Source organism: Pipra filicauda, unplaced genomic scaffold (genome assembly GCF_003945595.2).
Source record: "Pipra filicauda isolate LSUMZ 115617 unplaced genomic scaffold, ASM394559v2 scaffold38_size3968069_pilon, whole genome shotgun sequence".
Classification (NCBI taxonomy): domain Eukaryota; kingdom Metazoa; phylum Chordata; class Aves; order Passeriformes; family Pipridae; genus Pipra; species Pipra filicauda.
Window position 1 is genome coordinate 917,303 of NW_024104520.1, and position 26,154 is coordinate 943,456.

Consider the following 26,154-nt stretch of genomic DNA (forward strand, 5'->3'; position numbering starts at 1 on the left):
AAGAAGCCTGAAGAACTGCTGCTATTTTGCTGTCAGCTACAAGCATATAGGTTAGATAGACAGTACATTACACACACGGCAGAAATTACACAATAGCTATGCCAGCATTGTCTGAAATTTCATACTGTTCAGCTGTATCTGCAACTGTATCTCTTTTGTTTGGCATTTACCTTTTTGAGTGAAGAGAGACTTCCTTTTCCGTAAATATAGAAGTTTATAATTTTTAAAAAAGTGAATGCTTTCCAGTGGTACATATTACATGACAGTTTACATTTTTATAATTTTGCCTGTGTGTGTATATATGCACACACAATACTGACTGTGTATGGAGAATTGTGTTCAAAAGTCAGTGGACAAAAATCTGTTAGTTCAACGTTGCCTCCACATACAGCATATTCATGCTTTAACTTTAGTCCTGAATTAATTTCACAAGAAATAACAAAAATTTGTATGAGGAACATTTGTATTATGGAGATAAATTCAGAACCTTTATATTCTATTATTTTGTCACATAGAAGTATTCTAATAGTTAACAGAACATACTATCAACGCATGTTACTACATAGAGAATAATCATGATTTGAAAGGCTAATTAAAAATTAACGTTCATCATCTTCTATCCCTCTAGGTTCAATGATATCCATGTCCCTGTGAGATTAGAGAGTGTGAAATTCGCCAGTCATTGTTTAATGAACCATCCAGACTTAGCAAAAGACCTCACTGGTGAGATGCTCATGCAGGGGTTTAGAATAATTTACGAAATGAGCAAGGAAGTGTATAATTATTTTTGTACATAGAAGCGTGGTTCTAAAATGTATCAAGTCTGATGCTTGATGCTGGATTGAAGAGCTAACACTGAGTAATTGATTTCTGCTGAAGACAAGTGCTAGTTATAGTAAGAGAGGAGTGTGTGACTTTATATGGACTTTGTGTGTGTGTGTTTAAGAAGCTATCCATTGCAGAATGAATTTTAAAGTAATTTGAAGTTCTAAAGAAACTTTTGGCAAGTCAAAGCAAATATTGGTGCAACATCTTGACTTATTTTCAAGAACAGTCACTGTGTTCCCCAGTACTCTCCCACTGAGTTCAGAAAATGCTGTTTTGCTGATCTAAACAATGAAGTGTCTTCCTTCACTACAGCATTATTTTAACTCTGAGCAGATTTTCAGGCTTCACTGAAAAACTGTTCTTTTTTGATGCAAGCTATCCTACAGCAATTGTTGGTATTTTTCATTTATTATTTAACATTTTAACTCTTTGTGAATGAGAATTTCTTCTCGTCTTATTTCTTCTCATTCCCTCACCCCCCTTTATTTTCAATATATTCTAATCAGCTTTTTTTTCACTTTCATTTGCTTGTTGCAAATGAGGTTATCATAAAAGCTATTCTCTTTTGTATTCTTTTGATATTTACAGTTATCTAATTGTTTTATATTTAACATAGAAAACATTGGAACAGATACTTCCTGTGGGTAGCTATAAGTTTAATAGATTACATGGTTGTGATATATGACTGACATATAATTGTTTTAACATTATTAATAAATCAGAATATGTCACACCTACATAAATAAGCCAAGCTTTTCATTGTTTCTGATCGTAACAGAATATTTGAAGGTTAGATCACATGACCCAGAAGAAGCCATTCGACATGATGTTATTGTTACAATTATTACTGCAGGCAAGAGAGATCTTTCTTTAGTCAATGACCAGCTCCTTGGCTTTGTAAGGGAAAGAACGCTAGACAAACGGGTAAGTGTTAATGTTGTATTTTCAGAAATTATCTGCTTCTAGTATACCTTGGTAAAAGTAAAACCAAAAACCCAAAGCCACAGAATCAGAGAAGAGTTGACTATTAAGAAGAATGCTGCAGGGGAAAAATAATTGTGCAAGAAGATCTTAATGTTGTGATTTCATAATATGGTGGCATCAGTCAACACAGTTATCAAGCAAATAGGGTCACTGACTTGTGAGAAAGACAATCATATTGTAAGAATAAGAATTGTCATACATGTTAAGGCCAAAGGGCCCTATATACCTTTATAATTCTCATAGTGGTCAGTTTTGGCTTCCAGCAATTTGTGATTTAATGATTTCTTAAATCTGCTTGATAACGTACATCACAGCTTTCAATGGAACTTCATTCCTTGTATTAATCGAGTTCTTTCTTGAACTTACTTGTACTTCATAATCATACAAATTCACGTTTAATGCACATTTGGAAAAAATAACTTCACTTGTTTGTTTTTAAACTTGCCTGATAATTTCACTGGATATCTCATAGTTCTTGCAGTGTGTAAAATAATAAATATTCTTTGACCCACTTATGATTAATAAATATGTATAGCATATCTTTTCCAGTTATTTGCCCTCCAGTTTAAAGAATCACCTGATTAACTTCCACACAAATTATTACTGCATTCTTCAGATCATTCTTGTCTGGATGTTCTATATCCTGTTGTAACTAAGGTGACCAGACTTGGCAATGGCGTTCACAATGTGCACCATGTTGTGTACAGATTTTGTGATAACTCTTTTTCCTTATTGTGAAACATTCGGTCTCTTACGCTGTTTCTGAGCACTGAGCTGACAGTTTTGACTACAGTGTCTTTCTTGAATAATTTTAGATGATATATTGCCTTATACTGTACATGCAGAGTTAATGCTGGTGGGAAAACATGGCCTTAACCTGAAGTTCTTCCATTTCACGTTGTAACAATTCAGTAGTGTGACATATTTCTGCAATTCTTCATTAAAATGTTGGATCTGACTACCTCAGTAAATTTTATACACTCTGTTCAGTTCATTTTCTAATTTTTCTTTATATTAAGTATCAGAGATTTCTTTCTGACTCTGTCTGTATGTTCCCTTTGTTCCCTTCATTGTAAAAATCAGTCATTTTTTTCCACCCATTGTCCCCTATGTTTACTTAAAAATTAATTCACAACAGTATTTTTATTTTAAGATCCTGTGGTGTGAGATTTTATTGGAAGTTTTTTTGGGATCCTAATGCATTCTACTGATGTACTTCTGGGTCTGCTAAAAGTTATTTTTTATTAGACAAAACTTCCCATTCTGTAAAGTGCAATGACTCATTTCCATAACTTATTTTTCAGTCGTGTCAGCTCTTTGTTGTTGTTACTGTCTTGTTTCAACCTGTTTGCCCATTCAAAATAAGATGTTCTGATGAGTGGTACATTGTTCCTCTTGGAACCCTTTGGATTCTTTCACATTTGCTGTCTTCAATCTGTTCATGAATGATTACTATTTGCTGTATCATTTCTGAATTCCTATAAAAGTCATGGATGGGATACCCCTGGTCTTAATGATTTTGTTACTGCTCATTTTATTCATTTTTTTTAAGTGTCTCCTAATGCAGTTTAAGAAACCTCTTCAGACCTCTCTCCTTGAATAAATCTTGTTTGTCTTTCAGTCCTACAAAAAGGGTCTGTCTGGAAGTCTTCCTGCTTCTAGAAGCTTTGGTGAAGATGTTATTCAGTATGCTTTTCATAATTTGGTTTTGAAACTTTTGCCCATGCTTCAGCAAGGATTTACTTTCAACTTGACAGAGTTTATGCTCTTTCCTGTTTACGCTTTTTCAGATGTGGCTCCGTGGTCTTTGGGGGGTGATGTTTAATAGCAGACTTCTCTGAGCTGTGTAGCTACATTGATTCCTTTTTTTTTTTTGTCCCTATTGTTCATTTGTGATAGGGGGTATCCTTTCTATAGCCTCTGTCATTCTAGCTGGTTACTTTACTTCTTTTTTTGTTTATTCCCCCTTTTAAATGGGAATGTTACTATAATGGATTTTGAGAAAAGAGTATTTTCTTTGCACAGAGAAATACTGATTTTGGGTATGTTCACTATTATAAAGCAGCTCTTCAATTAGTTGTACCTGCAGCTTGACCTTGCATGTTTCTCAATAGTGATTAAGATCACCTTCCTTCTTTTTCAGCCACTAAACAAACATGTCCAAAAAGTCATTTATGAGATACAAAAGCTTTTAGTGTAACCACCACTTCCCACTGGGACTTCCATCTAGTGAGAATGGGATGATTGTCAATGTGTCTTCCACATAGTGTCTCTGTTCTCCTATACCAGGTTGCCATCAGTAAGAGGCTGTCAGTTGTGCAGCTGTAGTACTAATTTCCACAGAGCTAGGGCTTTTCAGTTCACAGAGCTTTAAATCCGGTGTACTGGTACTTAATGTTCCTAATATGTTTGGTAAAGTCATTTCACACTGGTCATAGGTTTGATGATACGTTGCATTTCAAGGTTAGGTGCTTTTTTAGGCAGTCCTCAGTGAAGAATAACTTCAGCTGTACATGATGTTTCTCTTATAAAAATCTCTGGAGAGAGCTTTAATGAAAATATAACCCGAGGAGAGATTAAAATTGAGCACTAACTAGAAATGACTACAGAAAATACTTAGCATTTGAAATAGACCTTAACAATATAGCATGTCTTTGTAAATATTGACCTTTCCTTATTAACCCCTTGTTAAGTACTCTGCTTTCATTTTAGGCTTAAATTTGCTAGAATCATTTCTTGCAATCCTTTTTGTTGTCTTCTGACAATAGTTTTGCCATTCTTCCTGTGTCATACAGGGTATTTGATGAAGCTATCAATTGCATTGGAAGGGTACATCTGAATGCAGAAAAATATCAATACTTTTCTGAAAATGTTCCTCCTTCAGACCTTTATTTTTTTTAAATACGCTTTAGATCACAATGGGTGTGAACAGATTCCTGCAGAGAAGTTAAACAACAACATCTGTTTATAGCTAAAATTGGGGTTTTTTGTGAAAACTAAGTATTAGACTGTATACTGGCAAAGTCGGTACTGTCTTGACCTGTTACTTGTTTTAACATTTAAATATGCCAGCTGTGTCTGGGGGGACATCAGGCAAAGCGTCACCAGCCGGTCAAGGGAGGGCATTGTTCTGCTCTGCCCTGTGGCAGCCTCACCTTGAATATTGTGTGCAGTTTTGGGCACCACAATATAAGAAAAGTATTCAGCTATTAGTGAGCGTCCAAATGAGGGCAATGAAGATGGCGAAGAGCCTTGAGCAGAAGCCGTATGAGGAGCAACTGAAGTCACTCGGTCTGTTCAGCCTGGAAAAGAGGAAGGAGACTGAGGGGAGACCTCATTGCAGTTACAACTCCCTTGTGAGGGGAAGAGGAGGGACAGACGCTGATCTCTTCTCTGTGGTGACCAGTGACAGGACCCGAGGGAATGGCCTGAAGTTGTGTCAGGGAAGGTTTAGGTTGGATATTAGAAAAAGGTTCTTCCCCCAGAGAGTGATTGGGCACTGGAACAGGCTCCCCAGGAAAGTGGTCACAGCCCCAAGCCTGACAGAGTTCAACAAGTGTTTGGGCAATACTCTCAGGCACATGGTGTGACTCTTGGGGATGATCCTGTGCAGGTCTAAGAGTTGGACTCAATGATCGTTGTGGGTCTCTTCCAACTCAGCATATTGTATGGTTCTGTGAAAACACAAGTTTATTTTTTCCATCTTCTTGACACAGCTTACTCCAACAGTTAGTGGTGTCTAAGGCTCTTATGGTGACATAAGCCGTATCTTCTTCATTGCCCTTCGTGAAAAGGAAGTCACTCGGTAAAACTGTGAAGAAATTAAATGTACAGTATCTCAGTGTTACTGAGACAGGCCCTTTGAGGAAGTTACGCATAGTATGAATAATAGTATCTACATTTATGCTTCATAGGGTGAAATGATCTGAGCATTGTTAGTCCTTGGAGTTCAAGGCCAAAAGTGGTATCTAGTGTGTTCTGGAAGAAATGGTCTCTTTTGGTTTGAATGAATTTCATGCATTTCTTTTAAATGGTGTGGGAAAACAAGTTTCTTCTGAGGCTTTCTTTGTAAATCATTCAGTGTGAGACACTATTCTGTCTAAATTAATCCTCAGTCTGTTTTGGTATGATTCCTTCCACAAGTCAGCATCAGAGAGCTTAGGGATCTTGTCTGTTAAATTGTTTAATAATGGGATATTTCCTATTTATTTGAGGGGATAAAGTAGTGGCCACCAAAGCAAGGATGATGAGAACCCACAAAGTCCTCCTGTGGCCGTTGTACTCTTTTTTTTTTTTTTTTTCCCTTCCCCTGAATTCCTGGAGTTTTAGAGCAATTGCTTTGAGACTTCAGCAAAATGGGCCTCTCCCACTGTCCTGGAAAGTGGCCTAAGAGTTCAAGCTGTATCAGGTTTAGATAGGCCTAAGTTCTAGATCACCCATGTCTAGACAAAGGTTGCTATAAGACAGTGTGAAGCAACGGGGAGAAAGAAGTCTGCCACCTCTGATTGGTGCCTGTCTGAATAGATAAGCCTTCCAAATCCTGGCTCAGGAAGACACTTATTCAGGCATAAACGTTAAGCTGTACTTAACTTTTTTATGCTGCCTAGCCCCCAGATTTTCTTTGCTCAGCACAGAGGAGTAGTGGATTCCTCTGTACTGACAATACTGAATCTGCATAGTACAGGGAACAAACCCATTATGGAGGCTTTGCAATGTCTCATTTAGGGGCTCTAATCTGCCCTTTTCAGCTTTTGAAGTGGCTAAATATAGGAGACCAGAAAGTGACTGTTCTGTCTTTCACGCTTCTATATCTTTACTGTATTTTGTGTATGTTTGATATTTATTTACCAAAATCACTTCCCCTCCTCCTTTTCATTTCTTCCCCCTCAAGTGGCGAGTAAGAAAAGAAGCTATGATGGGTCTTGCCCAACTATACAAGAAGTATTGTCTTCATGCCGAGGCTGGAAAAGATGCTGCAGAGAAAGTGAGCTGGATAAAGGATAAACTTTTGCACATATATTATCAAAATAGCATTGATGACAAGTGAGTCAACCTAAACCTTCCTACTTTTAAGTGTATAGTGATAAGAAATATTCTAAAAATGTACTTATCCTATAAAAGCTGTTATGTTCTGTATGTGTGGGTTTATATATGATGTATTTAATTAATGATCATTAACATATGTACTTGCATTATCTGCTCATGGATTCATTTTATTTACTGATGGAACTAGATCTGTGACAGTAGTAGATTTTTATTAACTAACTACTGCGTAGAAAAAAATTGTCAAATTTGGTGTTTACTCTGCCCAGTTCTTGTTCACCTTACTGCTTTCCAGAGGCCAGCATGTTAAAATCCATGGTCTGTGAGTATCTTGCATGTACACACCAGAGTACATGCACAGACCTCTCCTTTTGGTATGCTGTGTAGAAAATGGACCTTTAGATAGAACAAAAGCTGAAGAAATATTGGGGTGCTTCCACTCTTAGCTTGTCTTCCTTGTTTTGTCATCAGTCCCTTTAACTTCTGAAGTACCATTTTGGTGCTGGAAAAGGTATTTTGCCCAAGGTTTTGGAAGATAGTTTTCAACTCTCACTACAATTAATTGTGTGTCATGAGGAGAGCCACACAGTGAGATCGCATGAAGGTAGAATTTCAACCTAGATTTTTAATGTGGCAGTCTGGAAAATTCCTTATAGAGTTTCTTAGGACCTTGCTTATACGGTCTGCTACCTCAGTATGTCTTGTTATCTTGGTGACTAGTCTGAATGGGCTAATAGCCTCTGTCAGTAGCCAGTTATGATAGTGAATTTTTAACCACTGCAGTGGTGAAGGCTCTTGCTTTGTTCTTCTGGCTGATCATAACTGGGCCGGAATTATATCTTTGATTAGTTGCCACTTTTTTTTTTTTTAAGATTATTAGACTGCACACACAGAAATTATAGTCTGCTGAGATACAAGTGTCAAATAATGAAAAATTAGGAAATCTTCACATAGTTTATACAAAGCTAATTTAGCATGTGTATGTGCATAAAAATACACTTTAATTTGCAGTGAGAGGTTTGTGTTTTTTCTAGTGTCTCACTGTCACTACACAGGTTTGAGAGCAAGAAGAGAATGAATTGAATTGTATAGTGAATAGGGCAGATGTTTTCCGTATTCCTGTTCACAGAAAATGCAGAACACTGATGGAAATAAGGCAAGGAATTTCAAGGAAACAGTGTCTCACCAAAGCTGAGTTTCTTTCTCTGACGTGATTTCTTCTGAAAGTCTGATTAAGCTATTGAAACTAGTCTTTTCATGAGTAGGCATGGATTGTATGCTGGTTTTTTTTCTGAGTATCCACACTGAGAGATTGGTGGCTTGATTTTCAGTGTTCCTATAGTTCAGCTTAGTACCCCAAATTTTTAATTCAAATTTTACTGGTTTTTAAGGCTGACATTTAAGTTCTAGCTCTGTCACGTCATTGGATTGGTTTCCCAGTCCCAGTGGAGAAACAAATGCATTTCAGTGTTAATATTGTCAGAATTGTAAAGTTTTAACACCTAAAAGAGCTGTAGAAATGCTGTGATATTGTAAGACAGTCTATCCAACTCTTTAAACACATAAGAACACAGGTCAAAATTATCCAACTCTGGCCTATTTTCCGTCCATAATGAGGGAAGAGGATAAAAAGTAGTAGTAACAGCTCTCTGAGCCTTGGAGTATGTTCCACTGGGTGCATGGGATAACACTAGGTCTTTCAGAAAGACAGTAGCTTAGTATCACACAGAGTTCAGACATGAAGTGGAATAGAACAAATTTTTTCCACGTTGCTAAGTCAGTCACTTGATAATGTTTTTGTTGTTGCTTGAATATTGACATACATGTCTACTCAAGAGTGAGAACTTCTAACCATGGAGCTGTTTATCACCTGTGTGCTCTGAGCTGCTTTGTTTTACAATAAATGCATAGGGAATGGAGTAAAATAACCTCATCTGAAACAGTGCCCTATTACCCACTCTTGATGTGCTTGCCAGCGACTTTCCTCACAGGGGAAAAGTGTGTCTTGGAGTTATTCCTGATTTGTAAATCTTGACCCTAACCAACAGGAACCAGGGACAGGATGACACAGTCTCTCCATTTGTATTGACAGCTTTTCTGGAACGTGTTTCTACAGAGACATGGGCTAGAGCCATGTTCATAAATTGGGAAGAATTCTGATGCCTCCAGTATCCTAGTGTTAAGCAGGTGGAATCCCCTGACATCTGAAGATCCTGTTCCCCAAACAATTTAGTTCTTGGAGTCATCAGTAGTAAAATGTACATTTAAAGAGGGAAAGCCAAGTTTTCTATAATACTAATGAGGTGTCTTGAGATAATGGTATCCATATTCATGATCATCCTTTATTCCTCTGCCTTGCCATCATGTGTTTTGGAATTTTCTTTGAACAGAAATGAGGTGTGTTTGATCTGTGCTGCCTTCTTATGGTCTTTGTTCAAGGCACTTCCAGAGTACTTACTAGTACTAATGTACTACTGTACTAGTACATAATGGAAAAAGTTTTAAAATTCAAACACACGCAATTTTTGTCCATAAACAGCAAATTGTATAGCTGAACGTTGTGCACAGCTCTCGTTGCTATGAATTAAATTAACGGCTGAATTTCCTTTCATTTGACGGGGCTATATTTTGTTGTTCAAGGTTGATATTTTATGTAAAACTTTAAATATGTATTTTTTAAAAAAGATAATTGGAGAATGGTTTTGCTGGTTTGGTTTGTTCTCACTTAGTTTTCCTTTTGCTCCTTTAGTTGTATATGTTTTAATGTTCCTTCATCTCCACTGTTTTAATGCTGATTTTTACCTTGTGTATTAAAATAAGAAGTAGTTTCTCAAGTACTACAGTTCTATCTTAACTGTTCCCTTGAAGATACTTCAGATTTTTACTTTTCCTCCCCTTTGAGTTACATTCTTGTATTCTCTCTCCTTTATTTGAGCTTTTTACTGTCTGTATTCCTTCCTTATATATGAGAGTGAACAAAGGGAGATTCTCAGATCCTCAAGAAAAAGGATAGGCTGGATGGTGACAGATAAAGCAATTACTCCCTTTTAAAGGTGAAAGTGAAAGAACATGGAAAAGCTCTTAAGAAGCAGTTCTTGCTAATCTTTCTGTCAGCAGTGGAAGGGATCTTTATAGTTGAGATAAAGGCCACTACCTTTTTGTCTTCTTTCCTTGTTGAAAATTCTGGTTTCAATGACTTCCACTATTTCTTGCCTTTTCAGCTTGTCTGAAAGGTATCACTGCTTCTGGATATGTACAATTTTTTTCTTCTTTACCTGCAGATTACTGGTAGAGAAAATCTTTGCTCAGTATCTTGTTCCACACAATTTGGAAACGGAAGAGCGAATGAAGTGCTTGTACTATTTGTATGCTAGCTTGGATCCAAATGCTGTCAAGTGAGTATAGTTTGTATTCAGCAAATACTTGCTTTCTCAGGCTTTTCTAACATCTGTGTCATCTTACTTGTATTATCAGGATTTAAATAAAAATATTTAAATAAAATGACTTCTAGATTTGCTCTATATTGGGGACCATGATGAAGATATCTGTAACTGAATTCTGGTTGATAGTGGCCTGTTTTTTATTTGGGTGGTTGTAAGAGATACTATGGCCATCCTGGGTATATGAAATTGTTCCAAAAAGAATAAGAGAGAGATGATGTTCTGTAAAAAGAAAAAATGAGTTCAACCTTGTTTTGCAAAGTTATTTTTAGTAGCTGTTAGGTTTTCACTGTAGCTAGCAGGTGTTGCACTTGTAGGATAAATGAATAACCAGAATACATTGGTAAGCTTTACTTTTCTGGTTTTGCGTTTTTGCAGAGCACTGAATGAGATGTGGAAGTGCCAGAACATGCTAAGGAGTCACGTACGAGAACTGCTAGACTTGCATAAGCAGCCCACTGTACGGTTCTGAAAATACTTACACTTTATCCAGTGGACCCATTAGACTAATTTACTGGGGAGTTTTAATATTCTGTTATTTGTTCAGTGTGACTTCATTATTCTGCTGCTTTCCATATGTAGACAATGTTCTGTTTTCATTAGGTAAAGTTGCTTGTAGTAATTCTTAAATGGATATGACCTCCTTACGTTGATCATTCTTTTATAGTATTGCTCAGTAATTTTGGAAGAAGTTTTTAAAAGTTTGTTTGCTTTTGACAGACCTTTTTTCTTTCTCATGTTCTAGTGTATATTGAGAATGGAATATGTTGTAACACAAAGCAATGACTCCTTGTTGGTTAGAAAACACAAGTTTTCAAGTATTTCTACTGGAATTTTACTTACAAGCATATCTTAGGACTAGTAGCAACTTTAAATAGAAGGGCATTGCTTTGGGGTTTTGGTGTGTGAGTGGGCTTGGGGGAATTGTTTCTTTGGGGGTCTTGGGGTCTCTTTCTTTTATCTGTTCTGTGAATTAGTGAATTTTTGCAGTTCTTTGATATTGCAAGATGATTTTCTTGCTAACGATAGTGTTGCACTATTGTAGTGTCTATTCTTAAAACAAAAGCATAAACCATAAGATTCAATAATGCTGCAGAACAACCAACAGATCAGCTTAAAGATGTATTTTATAAAGGAGATATTGCTGATTTGTTTGTTTATTTTTGCTGTTGTCCTCAGTCAGAAGCAAACAGTGCTGCCATGTTTGGAAAGCTGATGACCATAGCAAGTAAGTGTTAATAACTTCTATAAACTGTTACTACAGCATTCCTGGAAACTGTATTTCTGTGAATCTTGGCATGCTAAATTGGCAAATTTATCTTATCTTAAATTGTTTTTAATCATACAGAAAACCTTCCAGATCCTGGAAAAGCACAAGATTTTGTGAAGAAATTCAATCAGGTTTTGGGTGATGATGAGAAACTTCGGTCCCAGCTTGAACTGCTAATAAGCCCTACATGTTCTTGCAAACAGGCAGATGTCTGTGTGGTAAGGAAATGGAAAAGCAAACTTTTATGCCTTAAGTATCTGTGCTTAAAACAGTTATTTGGAAGTAATGGTCTCTTTTACTACCTAGACATGGTTTTCTTATAGTTCCAATTTTTATAAAATGCCTTTTTAGTTAACAGGTAGTGATTATGGAAAAGATAGTTTATGGTCGTCATCTTGCTTCCTAAGAAAATGTTAGCTTTAATCCTTCCTGGGATTGTGAGCAGCAAGCATAAAGTCTAAAAGATTAATTTATTTCATTAAAATATTTTATTTCAAGTGTCTCTTTTGTGGTAGGGTTCCTGTCTTCTCACACTGATGCAACTTCTGAGTACCAGCAAGTCAAATATTACACCCTTCACATATTATTAATTATTTTTTCATCCTAGAACACTGTTTTGAGATAAATCTTTGTCATCTTATTTAACTTCTTTGATGAAAATACACATCTTAATATTAAATTGGACTTTTCCAGATTCTACCAACAATCGCAGATTAATTTCTTTTTTTGTATGATCCCAAAGTAAAGTAAGCAATTTCATTGACAAAAATCACAAAGATCATCTATAAACAAGCATAGGCTTATTGGGTTTTGTCTAATGGCTTGGAAATTGTGTGGGGAAGGGAGCAGGATGACCTTCAGAATTACGTCCTAAACACTTGATGTAGAGAGTGTGTTTCCTTCTAGACTAGTAAATTTTGTACTTTGCAAATGCAGCGTTGCAATTTCAAGAGAAAGGCTTCTTCCTTCTCCCTGAAGTTAATAGAGCATAACAGAACGTAACAGCAAAAGAGTTTGTAGGTCTGCAGCATCTAACCCTTTAAGAAAAGGAAGGTCAAGAAGTCATTTCTTTGAGAGATTTTTTAGACTTTTGTTCTAAACAAAAGCTGAGTCTGCAGCTGAACTTAATGCACTTGAAATTTGTACATTCAGAAGGGAAAACAGATTTTTGGATCCAGAACATTCATAGGCAAGTACATACCATTTGAGATCTGTTGTAGGCAGGGTGGTGTAGTGCTTCTGCATATCTGCAGTCATGTAGCTTTTAGTGCAATTTTTTTCATTATTATGAAGTCTCATACATACTGCAGGGTTACCCACAGTTTTCTGGATTACACTTGACAACCTAGTTATTTACATCTTGTGTACTGCACTTAAGTCTTCCTTGATTCTATTTTGGATCTGGCCTGCAATTCCTTATGAACCCCTGAAGAACTCTTAACTTGAAACCAGTTTAAATAGTTTGGTAAAAGATGTCTGCTTTCAATATTAATATGATAGAAGAAAGATTTGGAGATAACAACAGCCCCCCTTAAAATATGTTTCACTGATTATACAGACAATCTCTGTGGCAAAAAGAAGTGACTATTTATAGCTTCTTCAACATGTCTAAGAAGTGAAATGAGTGTAATTCTTGTTTGTATCTAACATTCTTATAGAGAGAGATAGCCCGGAAACTTGCAAATCCTAAGCAGCCAACAAATCCTTTTCTGGAAATGGTCAAATTTCTTTTGGAAAGAATTGCCCCTGTACATATTGACTCAGAAGCCATTAGGTAAGTTTGAAAGACCATGAATGATTGACTCATGAATGATCATAGACATGATGGAAATGACAGAAAAAAGAAAAAAGAATTCCTTGGGATTTAGATTGGTCTGTCCTAGCACCAAATATGTACTTTTTGTAAAAAATTATGTAGAGTGTTAATTTCCAGCAACCTAGGGGATGCAACTGTTTTTGGTGCTGTCTGCAAATTATTTTAAAAGTATAGGAGTTCATGATGAATGTTCACGTAATAAACTGCAACACAGTCTTCCATGTAGCATCTGAATTAATTAGCTTTCGTGGGATTGTGTAAGAGAATGTTTTGATTTCTTTTGAGAGTTCACTGACAACCTAATTACATTCTGAAACTACTGCAACTATGTGTTGATCTAATGCCGCCAGCATGGTGAGGATTTTTTTGTTGGATTTTTGTTGTTATTTTTCCCTGAGGAATTATATTTGCAGAAAGTGAAATCAGAAGGAAAAGGAATAATGGAATAACTTAATTGAAAATAACAAAAACCAAACAGCAACATCAACACCAGCCCCAAAGTTCTATTGCCTTCCCTTTATTTATTGTCAAAACCAAGTAATCTTGCTTGTATCTCCAACCTTCAACATTGTCATGTTTTTAAGTTCGTTTTCTTTTTGTCTCTCTTATTTCAGTGCACTAGTAAAACTAATGAATAAATCCATAGAGGGGACAGCTGATGATGAAGAGGAGGGTGTAAGTCCTGATACTGCTATCCGTGCAGGACTTGAACTTCTCAAGGTAAGCTACTTTAATGGAGCTATAGTTTGTAATGGAAGGGACAAAAGTGGTATGACTAACAAGCTAATGTTAGTATGCCTTTAATAGTTATTACTTAGATACTTACTTTTTTAATGTATGAAACTGTTTTGTTATTAATTCTCTCTTGTAAAAAGAATAATTAAAGAGATGGTTTGTTGGAAGAAGTATGTTTTGAGAGTTGAAATGTGCATGGTTAAAGCAGAAATTGTTTTCTGCTTAGGGAAGTCATATAGAAGGTGGAGCAGAGGTAAAGTGAGAGGAAAAGAAACAGGTAAACTGGGAGAGACGTCTTCTTTTGGGCCTGTATGGTACTGGAAGGGAAAGCAAGCAATTAGCTCAAGAGCCAAGTTATGTGGAGAAAAAAAGGGAATTTGTGTTCTCAGTGGTGCTGTGAAGTGGCAGGGGGAGAAAGAAGGATGTCTGGCAAACATCTGTGATGGATTTGGATGGTCACTAATGAGACTATTTTGAATATGCTACAAAGGGGAGTATAAAATATAGGAAGGAATGGAGGGCAAGGTTACATAATTAAAGTGTGATATTTCAGAAGTGTGACTGAACAAGGTGGAGTTTTATGGAGTTGTATCACACCGAATTTGGTAATGGCAACCTTGGTAGGAATAGTAATTCAGAGGTATGCAAAGAAGTAATGTCTGTCTGCTAATATAGCTCAGAAAAGAAATCTGCCAAAGTTGAAGATTTTGTTGCTGTGTTGTGGAGAATGTTATTTTGCACACTAATAATCACTCAAGTGGGCAACTCTGATCAAAGAAACCAAGCTAAGATATATCCAAAGAATTCACAATATACATGCAACTTTTCATTGTTCTCTCTACCTTGTGTTACCTTCTGTTATCTTCCTTATGTTCTCCCTACCTTATGTTATCTTATGTTATAATTAATATGGTTCTGCTTTGGGATAACCTTCTGTTATCTCTTATCCTACCTTGACTTTCTGTATGTTTAGTTCTTGCTTGGTGTTTCTCCTGTTTAACAGATTGTGTTATATTTCATTAGCTTTAGATTAAAAGGACAGTAGCCTATGTTTTGTTTTATCTATGTTTTGTAGACATCTTAACCTTCTAGGTTTTTTTTCTGCTCAGGGATTATAGATTCTGGAGAAATCAAAATTTCAGTTCAGTGAAATTAAGTGAAAAGAAGCATTCTTAAGTAGATTGAAATACAAACAAATATGTTGAATAAGTATTCATTTTAAGAAGTATGTTTATATATTCAAATAATGTAGTGTCCTATAAAATATTTGGAGGAGGGGAGGACCTGAAGTACAAAACATATATGAATTTATTTGAAAATTTATATATAACCTTCTCCAAAATGCAACTATTGAATGTAGTAATTTCATATGAGCATGTAACAGCTATGTATGTTGATGGTAATGCTCATAAACAGCCATAATTTTGTTTTTCTGATGTTTCATTTACCATGAATAAATATACCTTTGTTTTATTGTGTATCTACAGGTTCTGTCCTTTACACATCCTACCTCGTTCCACTCTGCAGAGACCTATGAGTCTCTGCTACAGTGCCTCAGGATGGAAGATGATAAGGTAGCTGAGGCAGCCATACAGATTTTCAGAAACACGGGTCACAAAATAGAAACAGACTTGCCACAGATAAGATCGTGAGTATTCCTTTGCGTTCTGCTTTTTAATGTACATTTATTTACAGCATGAAAACTGTAGATTGGGCATTGAAACTTATTTTAACTCTAGGTTTTACTCAGTTCTTTACTATTTTGGTTCTTACTTAATCCAATTTATGGAATCTTAGCAGATTTGAGAAGAGATGTTCTCCTACTTGAGGATACTGTTAGCACGTTTCTGGTGATCTTTTGTCTGGATTTGGATCTTGTGTGGGTTTTGAGGAAGATGTTTGAGTTTTGGTTCTTTGAACCCTGCAAGCTGCTCTTTTGCCACTTGTTGCTGATTTAGATTATGTAGAACATGTCAGTGAATACTGGGTACTAAATAATCCATGTACTGAATGCTGTATTGCTACAGAGCTTTTCAAGAAAGCTAGGAAATTTTTTTTCTTAGTTGTTCTGTGTCAGACTCTGGGTAACTTTGTTTTTTCGTGTCAGTTGCTGGGTGAATTGCTTGGCAAACGTCACCAGTTGGTGTCTCAGCTGATGCCCTCGCAGGGGCCAGGCCTGCCTGCCAGCAGTGTCTGGGCAGTGAAACTGAACACCTGACCAGCCTGGACCTGGGCTCTGCAGTGGCTTCTGCCCTGCTCCTTCCTTCAGAGGCCTCTGATCGGCAGATAGGTTTCAGGGGATTCAAATTCCAAAGCTCCTAATAAAGCAGTTGTTTACTTGGGTATACATTGCAATTAAAGACCAAAGTTACAATAGTAAAGGCCTTGTAAACACACTGCTGTTTAATGGTTATTCCTAGCTTTCATAGATTTTCTTCAGCCCTGTCACTTCCAGGCTTGGAAAACAAGACCAGGAATTTACCCTAGCTGAACCTGTCAGGTTCCACCCACCTTATATTTGGCTTCCTAAATGGCTTTATTTTGATCATTATTTTCTTTCATGTTTGATCTTTTTTTTTCCTGTGGGCTGTTTTCTACTTGTGTGTGCACAGTCAGATGTTCAACAAGTATTACTAAATACAATTCTGTCCTGCTTTTTACTTTATGATTGTGATCTTTCCTGAACAGACTTCAAAAGAATGCTTGATTTTTAAGACAGCGAGGATAGATTTGTATGTGAAGATAGTTATTTTTTTGTAGATTGCAAATTGCATTTTGAAGTATTCTGTTTAATGTTTACAGAACACTAATTCCGATTTTGCATCAGAAAGCAAAAAGGGGCACTCCCCATCAGGCAAAACAAGCTGTTCACTGTATACATGCCATATTTTCAAATAAAGAAGTGCAGCTTGCGCAGATCTTTGAGGTATGTCTTTTTTGCTTTTAAGATTTGCTTCTGTTCTTAACTGATTAAGAATTAACATCAATTAACATTAATTCCTACTGTGTATTAACAGTTTATGAGGTCAGGAAGCCTACAAATGTATGGTAGTCAAGATAAGTCATTAATTTTACAGTAGCAAGTTACTAATGTTTGTCTTAAAGTCACGCTTTTGTAATATTCTGATATCTGATAGATAAGGTATTCCTTTTTGTCTACATGGGGTAAGTTTGGGATGAATAAGCTAAATATGTTGGAATGATCCACAGCAAATCCCGTGGGGACACATTTAGCAGATACTAAAATAAGAGATAACATCCTCTGCTTTCCAGCTGTTTTAAATTATTGTGCTTTAAGGTCTTTGCACATACAGCCTTTCCTCACTGAGGAGGTTAGCGCAGAACAACTTGACTGTAAGCTCAGACACCAGCTTACTGCTCACTTACTGGTTGCTTAGACAAGTTGTTAAGCAAAAAGTTGTCTTATACAGAGCAGAGACGTTATTACTTCTCACTGGAGTCTCTTAAATAATAACATTATTAAAACTTGTAAAATATCTTAGGTTCTTAATCTTGGCTGTCTTTGAGCCTATGTATAATTTAGAAGTGTGAAAAGCTTTGAATCAGGCTCTCAGAGTTGAATCTCTACTTAGACTTCTGTGAGAGTGCTTGTTCCCTCCTTAATACCAGAGTACAGTGCAGTGGTGTGGGGTGATAGAGCAGCATGGAATTATCCTGGTGACTGTTACCTGGAAGGGAAATACTGATGGCTAAAAGAAATGTCCATGGTGATTTCCAAGCTTTTGGGTGCTGTTTTCTACCATTGGCAGTTCCAATTTAGGTTTTCACAATTCCTGAACAGAATTCAGTCAAGAGTTTTTTTCCCATGTCTCTCAGGTCTGAATATGTTTCACAATTAAAACAGGAAGAGAATACAGCATTTGTTTTGCCCTTAACTCATGTGAGATTTTTGGTTATTCTGTTGATTAGAAAATTGTATTCTTTCTCCATTTTGATTTGCTAACATTATTAATTCTTATGGAAAAACAATGAAACTCATCAACGCTCCAGCAGTAAAATAAATGATTTTTAGACATGCTAGCTTACTTATCTGAAGTTGATTTCTGAGGGGTTTTTTTTGCTTCCTCAGCCTCTTAGTAGAAGTTTGAATGCTGATGTACCAGAACAACTTATAACTCCCTTGGTCTCTTTGGGTCATATTTCTATGTTGGCTCCAGACCAGTTTGCTTCTCCAATGAAATCCGTTGTTGCAAATTTCATTGTGAAAGATCTTCTAATGAATGACAGGGTAAGATTTTCTTTTTTTGGTAAGTGCTTACTATGCTGTTTGCCTGTTACTAACTCTGTGGGGAATAGAGCTTTTCTGTTAAATGAGTCAATAAAGTAAAATTCTATAAGTGGCTAATACAGTGATAATTGTGTTATAAAAGATATTTTTGTGAAAGAAAGCCTAGTCCGTGACTTTTTTCCGTTTTTACTTCTGCATTTTCTGTATGAGTTGAACCAGTTCGTAAACTTACATGAATGTCTATAGTCAACAGGTGAGAAAAATGGAAAATTGTGGTCTCCAGATGAAGAAGTCTCTCCAGAAGTACTAGCAAAGGTGAGTGTTCTACTGTCAGTAATAATGTGTATATCTGTGATTAAAAATTTACTTTTTTTTCAAGTTGTGCAGTGGGGAATATTAGGATAAATCCCTTTGAGTACTTTTATATTAGTCTCATTAGTATGCACTGGTTTTGTGGATTGTACACACAGTTATAGAACGGAGAGAAACTATGCATTTTGTTGTCTTCACTTACTGATATTAATTATGCTGATTGTTGATAAAATCAGGAGATCAAAGTTTTAGTTTTCCATACAAGAAAGGTAATTTGACTTTACTGACTTATAAACAGATTTGAAATAAATCAAGACCCTGATGAATGTGACTCTAATTATGGCCATTTCTAGAAATTCTTATCTAGTTGCTCTTATTTTTAATCATGTAGCAATTATCCTGCATCCTCTAAATGCACTTGTGCAAAGACACTGAACCATAATTGAAATGTCCTGAGGTCACAAAAACTACCTCTTCCTTCTTCACTCTGTAAATATTTACTGCTTCATTCTGGTCCTTTAAAAATGTATCAGCTATAATAAATAGGAGTATATGGAAATTTCAGTTTGCCAGCAGTAGGTTTTAGTGCCTCATCGACTTTGGGAAGTAAGTTGATTGTTCCTATGTTTGTGTTCGTTAGGTGCAAGCAATTAAACTTTTGGTACGCTGGCTGTTGGGTATGAAAAACAACCAGTCGAAATCCGCAAATTCCACACTCCGGTTATTATCAGCTATGCTCGTCAGTGAAGGAGACTTGACAGAACAGAAGCGAATCAGGTCAGACTTTGTTCCTTTCAGACTTCCATAAATTTTGTTGCAGAATTTCAAAGAATATTGGTTCTTTTAGGGTGCTTTTGGAATGTTAAGGTCAGCACAGTTTTGCCTGATGGGATGATAGAAAATAGATCTGGTTAGAGTTTTAATATTAGGAGTGGAATGGCAGTATAAAATTATGCTTAATACTCCTTCTTTCTTGTAATTTACTAACAAGCCAATTCAGAACTCTGTGGGTATGTTGATAGTAAAAGACATTCTAGAGAGTAAAAGACCTGCAGGAGTATCTTTGAAAACAATTGAGTGATGAGATTTAACATGCTTGGGAGTTGGTGATCTTGGGTGGAGCTTCTTCATTCTAGGAGGTAATTGCTCCTCAACTTCATTTTGAGGGTGAAGGAAGGGCAGAGAATCTGTGGCAAAATTGTTGCTTTCATTTAGATGGTGATAGGAAAACAAGAAACTCAACTGCTATCATTTCACTGTTTTACTGAAATCAGGGGTTTTTTTGTGGGAAAGTACAGCACCTTACTTTCACAAATTTGGTTGGGTTAATTTAGCTTGATCTGAAGCTATAGAACTCTGACCTCACCTGACAGAGAAAAGCCTTGCTTGCTCATTGATCTTGTAAAACGATGAAATTGTGCCATGCAGGTAATTTGAGGGTAGTTGTGGTGAGTTGTGGTTTGGTTTTTTCTCTCTTGTGTTCGTATAGTAAATCGGATATGTCTCGACTACGATTAGCTGCTGGTAGTGCAATAATGAAACTTGCACAGGAACCTTGTTACCATGAAATAATTACCCCAGAACAGTTCCAGCTCTGTGCACTTGTCATTAATGTAAGTAACTACATTTGAATTGAAGTGACTAATTAATTGAGTTCAGAGTCCTTACACCTGAGCTTTTGTTGCTGCTACACTAAGTATATTCTGTTCCTCACTGCAGCTTTCATAAGTTATTCAAGTTTTAATTTCAAATATTTGTTGTGCTGTACCTGTTGGTATTTTTAAAATGCCTCCTAATAATTCTACCTTGAATGCCTTTTTTTTTATTTTATTAAGACTAAGATTTTGACGGTTGTACTTTTATGTTTTGTGTTTGTAGGATGAGTGCTACCAAGTGAGGCAGATATTTGCCCAGAAATTGCATAAGGCACTTGTGAAATTACTGCTCCCTTTGGAATATATGGCAATCTTTGCTTTGTGTGCCAAAGACCCTGTGAAGGAGAGAAGAGCACATGCCAGGCAGTGCTTGCTCAAAAACATCAGTATACGAAGAGAATATATTAAGCAGAATCCTATGGCTAATGGTTAGTATTTCAGTAAAATTGTTAAGAATACAATAGTCAAATACTGAACTGGAAGGAGTAACTTTTAAATTGTAAGCAATTGGCTTTTGTAAAGAAACACTGGATAAGTTTGTTTCCTCATCTTTATATTAGACATATTTAAATCTGAATTTACTTAGTTCGGTATTAGCATAAACCATAAGATACTTCTTTTTACATTGCTGAGAATTATACATGTAAAATATAGTGCTGTTATAACTGTAGTTGTTTTGCTCAAAAAATAAAATTTTGTTTCCTGATATTTTTAGGCTTTACGACTCACTTCCTGAAGCAAAACTAAGTAGTTTTGTAGTAGCAAAACTTGTTAATTTATTTTTAATGATGCATTAAAAGTAAAATTTGTAGGAAAAAAATGCAAGTCAAAATTTTACAATCTGTGTTTGAAAAAGTGTTACTTTGAAGAAGTTTTTCTTATGATGCATGTGTATGTGTGTAATACAGAGGCAACTTGTTGTTGTTGTTACTGTAGAAAAATTGCTGTCCTTGCTGCCTGAATATGTGGTACCGTATATGATTCACTTACTGGCACATGATCCAGATTTCACAAAACCTCAGGATGTTGATCAGCTTCGTGATGTCAAAGAGTAAGTGTCAAGTGATTCTAGAACTGATATGCTGAGAATTTTTCTTTGCTTAGAAAAAACTGATTAGAAAGAGGAAATATTTGTTTTACTGTTTTGCAAGATACTGCTGATAATCTTGGAAATGTGGAACACTTTAACCAAGGGAAGAAGGCTTTAACAACTGCTTAGCAATATATTCTGAAAGCCTAAATGTTAACCTGTAGGTTGTACTGTAATACACCAAATTAGTGAGTTGTCTAGGCTTTTTTAAAGTAAGCAATTATGTTAGAGTCTTGGTTTTGTGCCTAGGAATATCTGTAGGACTTCCCAACACACTTAAAAGATGTCAAGTAATGTCAGTTCAAATATTTTGGAACTTACAGAACAGAAAGCTTCTCCAAGACTTAAAAACAGTGATGCTGGGTGAGAGTCCTGCCTTATTGAAAATTTTTTTTCCCTCTTCCAATGCAAAACTACTAGGACTCACTCTGAGTTTGCTGCTGACATTTCATTTGTACTATACGTCAGCAGTGCAGGCTTAGTGCTTCTTAATGTATTCAGCAGAGATTATGGTACACAATCCTGTCATACAGAAGCTTGTTTTGTGCTAGTTCCTGTTTCAGACCTTCTTGAATGCTTCAAATAATATTTCATATCTTAATTATAACTTCTGTGTTCCTTATGTCTTGTAATGAACTTTAAAACATAGCTACATTTTAACACTTTTAAAAATTGTTAAAGCATGTTTTCTCTCTCCACCTGCACAGCTTTGAGTTTTGGTCTTTTCTTGTTTTCATTTTTGGTGGAACTGAACTCTGTTGTTGCTGTATTAGAAAGGCATGTATGACCACATTCTACAATATACATCATCCGAAAAGCAGTTCATTTTTGGCACAAATAGACCACTTCACATCTTAAATTCTTTTTGCACCTTCAGCTGTGGCAGTCCAAGTCTGATTCTTTCTCTAAATGAAAAACTTGGTTTGTTTGGATTTCTGAGTTCCTTGATTCACACCTGGTCAGACCTGAAGTCAGTGAAGACTTTTTAGCTGATCAGCAAGTCTACATTTTTGTCCCAGGACTCCGTGTTCCTGGTGACATCTGAAAGCATCCTGTAGCATGTACTTTATCCAAAATGCATGGGAACAAGTTCTGATTTGCAGTCACAGAGTTAATACTTTCTTTGAGAAGTGTTTTTTCAGTGCACAGAATTTTTTTGGACACTCATTGTATAGCTTTCCTTTGTTGTCAAATTTCCTCCCTTAAGTTTGTCACAGACTGGCTGAACTAGCCAGAAAGGACTGCTCCAAACAAAGAAATACTCTGTATGGGAATTTTGGCAGGAATACTTCTCTGAAGAGTCTCCTGAGATATATGAGAAAAATGTTTCCCATTTAATGTGATACAGTGTTTTCTTTCAACAGTTCTGAGAGTCCTAGTGTTCACTTTTAAAGTGTTAAAGTTGATGCTTGCAAACTTGGAAGAGACTTGGCAATGTCTTTTGTAGTTGTCTCCCTAGTTCATCTTGGTTTACATGGCCTAAATACAGTCATGTAAAGTAAATACATGCTTAGCAAGTTCCTTAACCATAATCTGTGCAACTTACTGTTATGAAGTTTTTAAAGCTTGTCCTACAGAGGTGGGTTTGGGTTTGGGGGTTTTTTTAAATCTTGAGACCATGTGTTTTTCTCCCTAATTCATATTCCAAAATTACTGAAATGAATACGAAGAACAACTTGACTTTATGTGACTGTTCCTCTAGGTGCATATTTTTTTTCTACATAAAATCCTAGTGCTGTTTTGGACAGGTCTTGTTCAGAGTTGATAATTATTTACTTCATTTGCTGTCTTAGTGAGAAAGTCAAGCTATTGGAGTTGACATGAGTTAACTGGTAGAGTATAGTTTGTTCTCAGTAGTAATTTTTAGGTGACACTGGATTTAGAGAACAGGGATAAGTGTGCTATGTTACCAGTTCTGTATTCATCCTGTTCAAGTTCTTGAGAATAGGGAATAGATGGGTGTAAATCTGGCTAACAGATTGATTTGCTGTCATCTTTGTAGCTCTTGGATGCAAATCAGAATATAGATGTCTTTTTTTTTTTTTTTAACACCGCATAACTCTTTAAGTGTTTTGATGGAGCACAGCCCCCTGAGTTTTTGAGAGAAATGTACCTTCATCCCTTTCATTACAGTTTGTATCAATTAAGAAGATTTGGGCTTTTTTGGACAGGGAATTCTAATGGTCAGTCATCCTGTTTTTCTAGTTTTTTATTAGCCTATTTCTACAAGATAATCTCTCTTCCAAAGCTTTAGAATTTAATTAGCTACTGACAAAGCCTGCATTTCTCAGAACCACCCATATGTATTTCCCAACTAAGAATTATTTTAACATATTGTGACTGTTGTTGACCTTTTAGCCACATGCAGCTGTGGAGCTTGATAGCAAATGATAGTGTGGATGGACCAGTTGTGCTTTATATCATAATTGAAAATTTTTTAAAATAAACTTTTAGTCAAAGTATAACGTATTCTCCGTATAAATAAACCAGATTTAAAGAAAGAGACCTGATGAAAGCTAATTTCATTATATTTGTCTGGGAGAATTTACCTCCCATATGGAAAATTAACAAGAATCTGACCTGCTCAGTTTTTGGGACTCCTCTTCAGTTTGAATTGCAGTATTAAACCATCTGAGGCAGGCAGCTGTCTAGCAATAGTATGATTTGTTGGAGCCTGTTTTGAGTGTGATCATGGTACATGGTTGATAGGGACACAGACAGTGCCTAAGGTAGTGATTATAGAATTTCATTTGGATGATGGTAGCACCAGAATTCTTGTTTCTATTCATGTATGGAAGAGAAAATGTTGATTAGTTGGGCAGTTTTTACAGATGTAATAATAAGGATATTAATTTGGTGGCAGGTTTACTCTAAGGAGTATGATGAAGATTGTGTGTGTTGAAGGTCTAGATGCTGTTTACACCTTTGGATGATGTTATCTGTTTATATCTTCAAATTGATTGTGGTTTCTTAAGAAAAAGCTAGTACTGCTGACAAAATTTTTTAAGACTTCACTGTATGTAGGAGCTGCAGTATAAAACCTGGAATGTAATTCCTTGTGTATTTATGACATTTTAGGTGCCTGTGGTTCATGCTTGAAGTTTTAATGACAAAGAATGAAAACAATAGCCATGCCTTCATGAAAAAGATGTCAGAAAACATCAAGCTTACCCGAGATGCTCAGTCTCCTGATGAGCCAAAGGCCAATGAAGTAAGAAATGCAGTTCACATTAGTGCTGGGCGATGAGCTGAGGGTTTCACAAGCAGTTGATGAGCAGGATTTGCAGGAAATCTGAGAGCACTAGCTCAGACATTTTTATGGTCTTTTAGAGAGACTGTTAATTGCGAGCATTGTCTGTATGTTTTCAGTCTCATTCTTTCAGGACCTTGCTGACCTTATCCAGTACATAACATGTAATAAAGTTAATAAACAATTTAAAAAAAAATATTTCTGTTACTACCTGCCTTATTTTAACTCCTGCTGTCTAGGTTCCTGCATACGTATCTTCTGCTGTTGGGGGAGGAAATACTGTATTATACAGCTGCTGTTAAACCAGTTAGTTTCTAGAAGAGATGAGAAACCACTTTTGGTGATTCAGTTGAGCAAGAGCTTCAGTTGTAGAGCATAGGCATGTAAAGTATTACTAGTTTTTATAAACAGTGTCACAAGAAAAATGAGGACTTCTCTATGTGTTTTAGGAGCCAATTGTGTGGTTAATGATGTGATTACAAAATACGTCATTACTGGTGGTTATTTAAACACATAGTTTAAACTTTTAAAGAACTGTATTCTCTGTACACTGTAAAAATAGTAAGTAATTCCTAAAGCATGCTTTTCTTTGTTTTTTCCCCTTCAGAAACTTTACACAGTATGTGATGTAGCACTATGTGTAATCAACAGCAAAAGTGCTTTGTGCAATGCAGATTCACCGAAGGACCCTGTATTGCCAACCAAATTTTTTACACAACCTGAAAAGGTAAATTCGTTAGTTTAATTTCTGAAGTAATAAGGGGAAATACATTGATTTTTATAATTGAGAGCTGATTATCTCCATAACATACTGAGTGAGAAAATACATCTTTTATCATCAACAATTAATTTTTTAACATCAGCTGTATGTTATGCTATCTGTTTATTAAGAACGTGAGGCAGAAATGTTTTTAACCAGGTGAGAACTGATTGAAATAAATACTGATATGTTAGCACATATTGCTGAATCATTTAATTAATGTGTTTTACAAGTGCATCTGAATATGTGAGCATATATGTATATTCTGAATGTATATCTGAATTGGAATGCAAATCAGACAAAAAAGGGAACTTTTTTAATGTTATCTGTGGTGTGTTTCTATCGGTAGCTTGTCAGTTTGGCTGTTTTGCTTGCTGTATAAGTTAGTCCTCTTATTGCCTAGGAATAGTCTTGGCAAGTGCAACTCTGCTGTCAGCAATGGCACTACTGCTCTCCAAGAGGCACACTTCTGAAAAGTAGAAGTGGAACCCAAGTAATTCTCTGGATCAGACCTGATGTTTTCGTTGTCCAGGAGAATATACTTGGTGACATTTTTCAGTGCCTTAGATTTTTTTAACAGCCTTTCCAGAGTCTGTTTAAGCTGAATCTGGTTGCCTGTTTAATTATGAAATGGCAGGTGCCATGTAACAGTGAGCTGGTGTCTCTGCTAGCCGCCTTCATTAAGATTCAGGGGTTTGGTCTGTGTAAACTGTACTCAGGGT

The 26,154-nt window shown here is 36.1% G+C and overlaps 1 protein-coding gene across 5 annotated transcripts in view; it reads left to right on the forward strand.

The window, feature by feature from the left end:
• Positions 1–26,154, forward strand: part of PDS5A (PDS5 cohesin associated factor A) — a 79,098-nt gene that overhangs the window by 41,143 nt on the left and 11,801 nt on the right. For all 5 annotated transcript variants that reach the window (XM_027731613.2, XM_039385002.1, XM_027731609.2 and 2 more), the window contains exons 10-28: positions 629–723; positions 1,607–1,752; positions 6,704–6,855; positions 10,137–10,250; positions 10,674–10,755; positions 11,475–11,523; positions 11,644–11,783; positions 13,224–13,339; positions 13,996–14,101; positions 15,604–15,764; positions 16,919–17,042; positions 18,207–18,365; positions 18,612–18,680; positions 19,318–19,454; positions 20,167–20,290; positions 20,556–20,760; positions 21,269–21,383; positions 24,501–24,633; positions 25,280–25,399. In XM_027731613.2, coding sequence (XP_027587414.1) covers positions 629–723; positions 1,607–1,752; positions 6,704–6,855; positions 10,137–10,250; positions 10,674–10,755; positions 11,475–11,523; positions 11,644–11,783; positions 13,224–13,339; positions 13,996–14,101; positions 15,604–15,764; positions 16,919–17,042; positions 18,207–18,365; positions 18,612–18,680; positions 19,318–19,454; positions 20,167–20,290; positions 20,556–20,760; positions 21,269–21,383; positions 24,501–24,633; positions 25,280–25,399 — 2,347 coding nt within the window. The remainder of the gene's footprint in view (positions 1–628; positions 724–1,606; positions 1,753–6,703; positions 6,856–10,136; positions 10,251–10,673; positions 10,756–11,474; positions 11,524–11,643; positions 11,784–13,223; positions 13,340–13,995; positions 14,102–15,603; positions 15,765–16,918; positions 17,043–18,206; positions 18,366–18,611; positions 18,681–19,317; positions 19,455–20,166; positions 20,291–20,555; positions 20,761–21,268; positions 21,384–24,500; positions 24,634–25,279; positions 25,400–26,154) is intronic.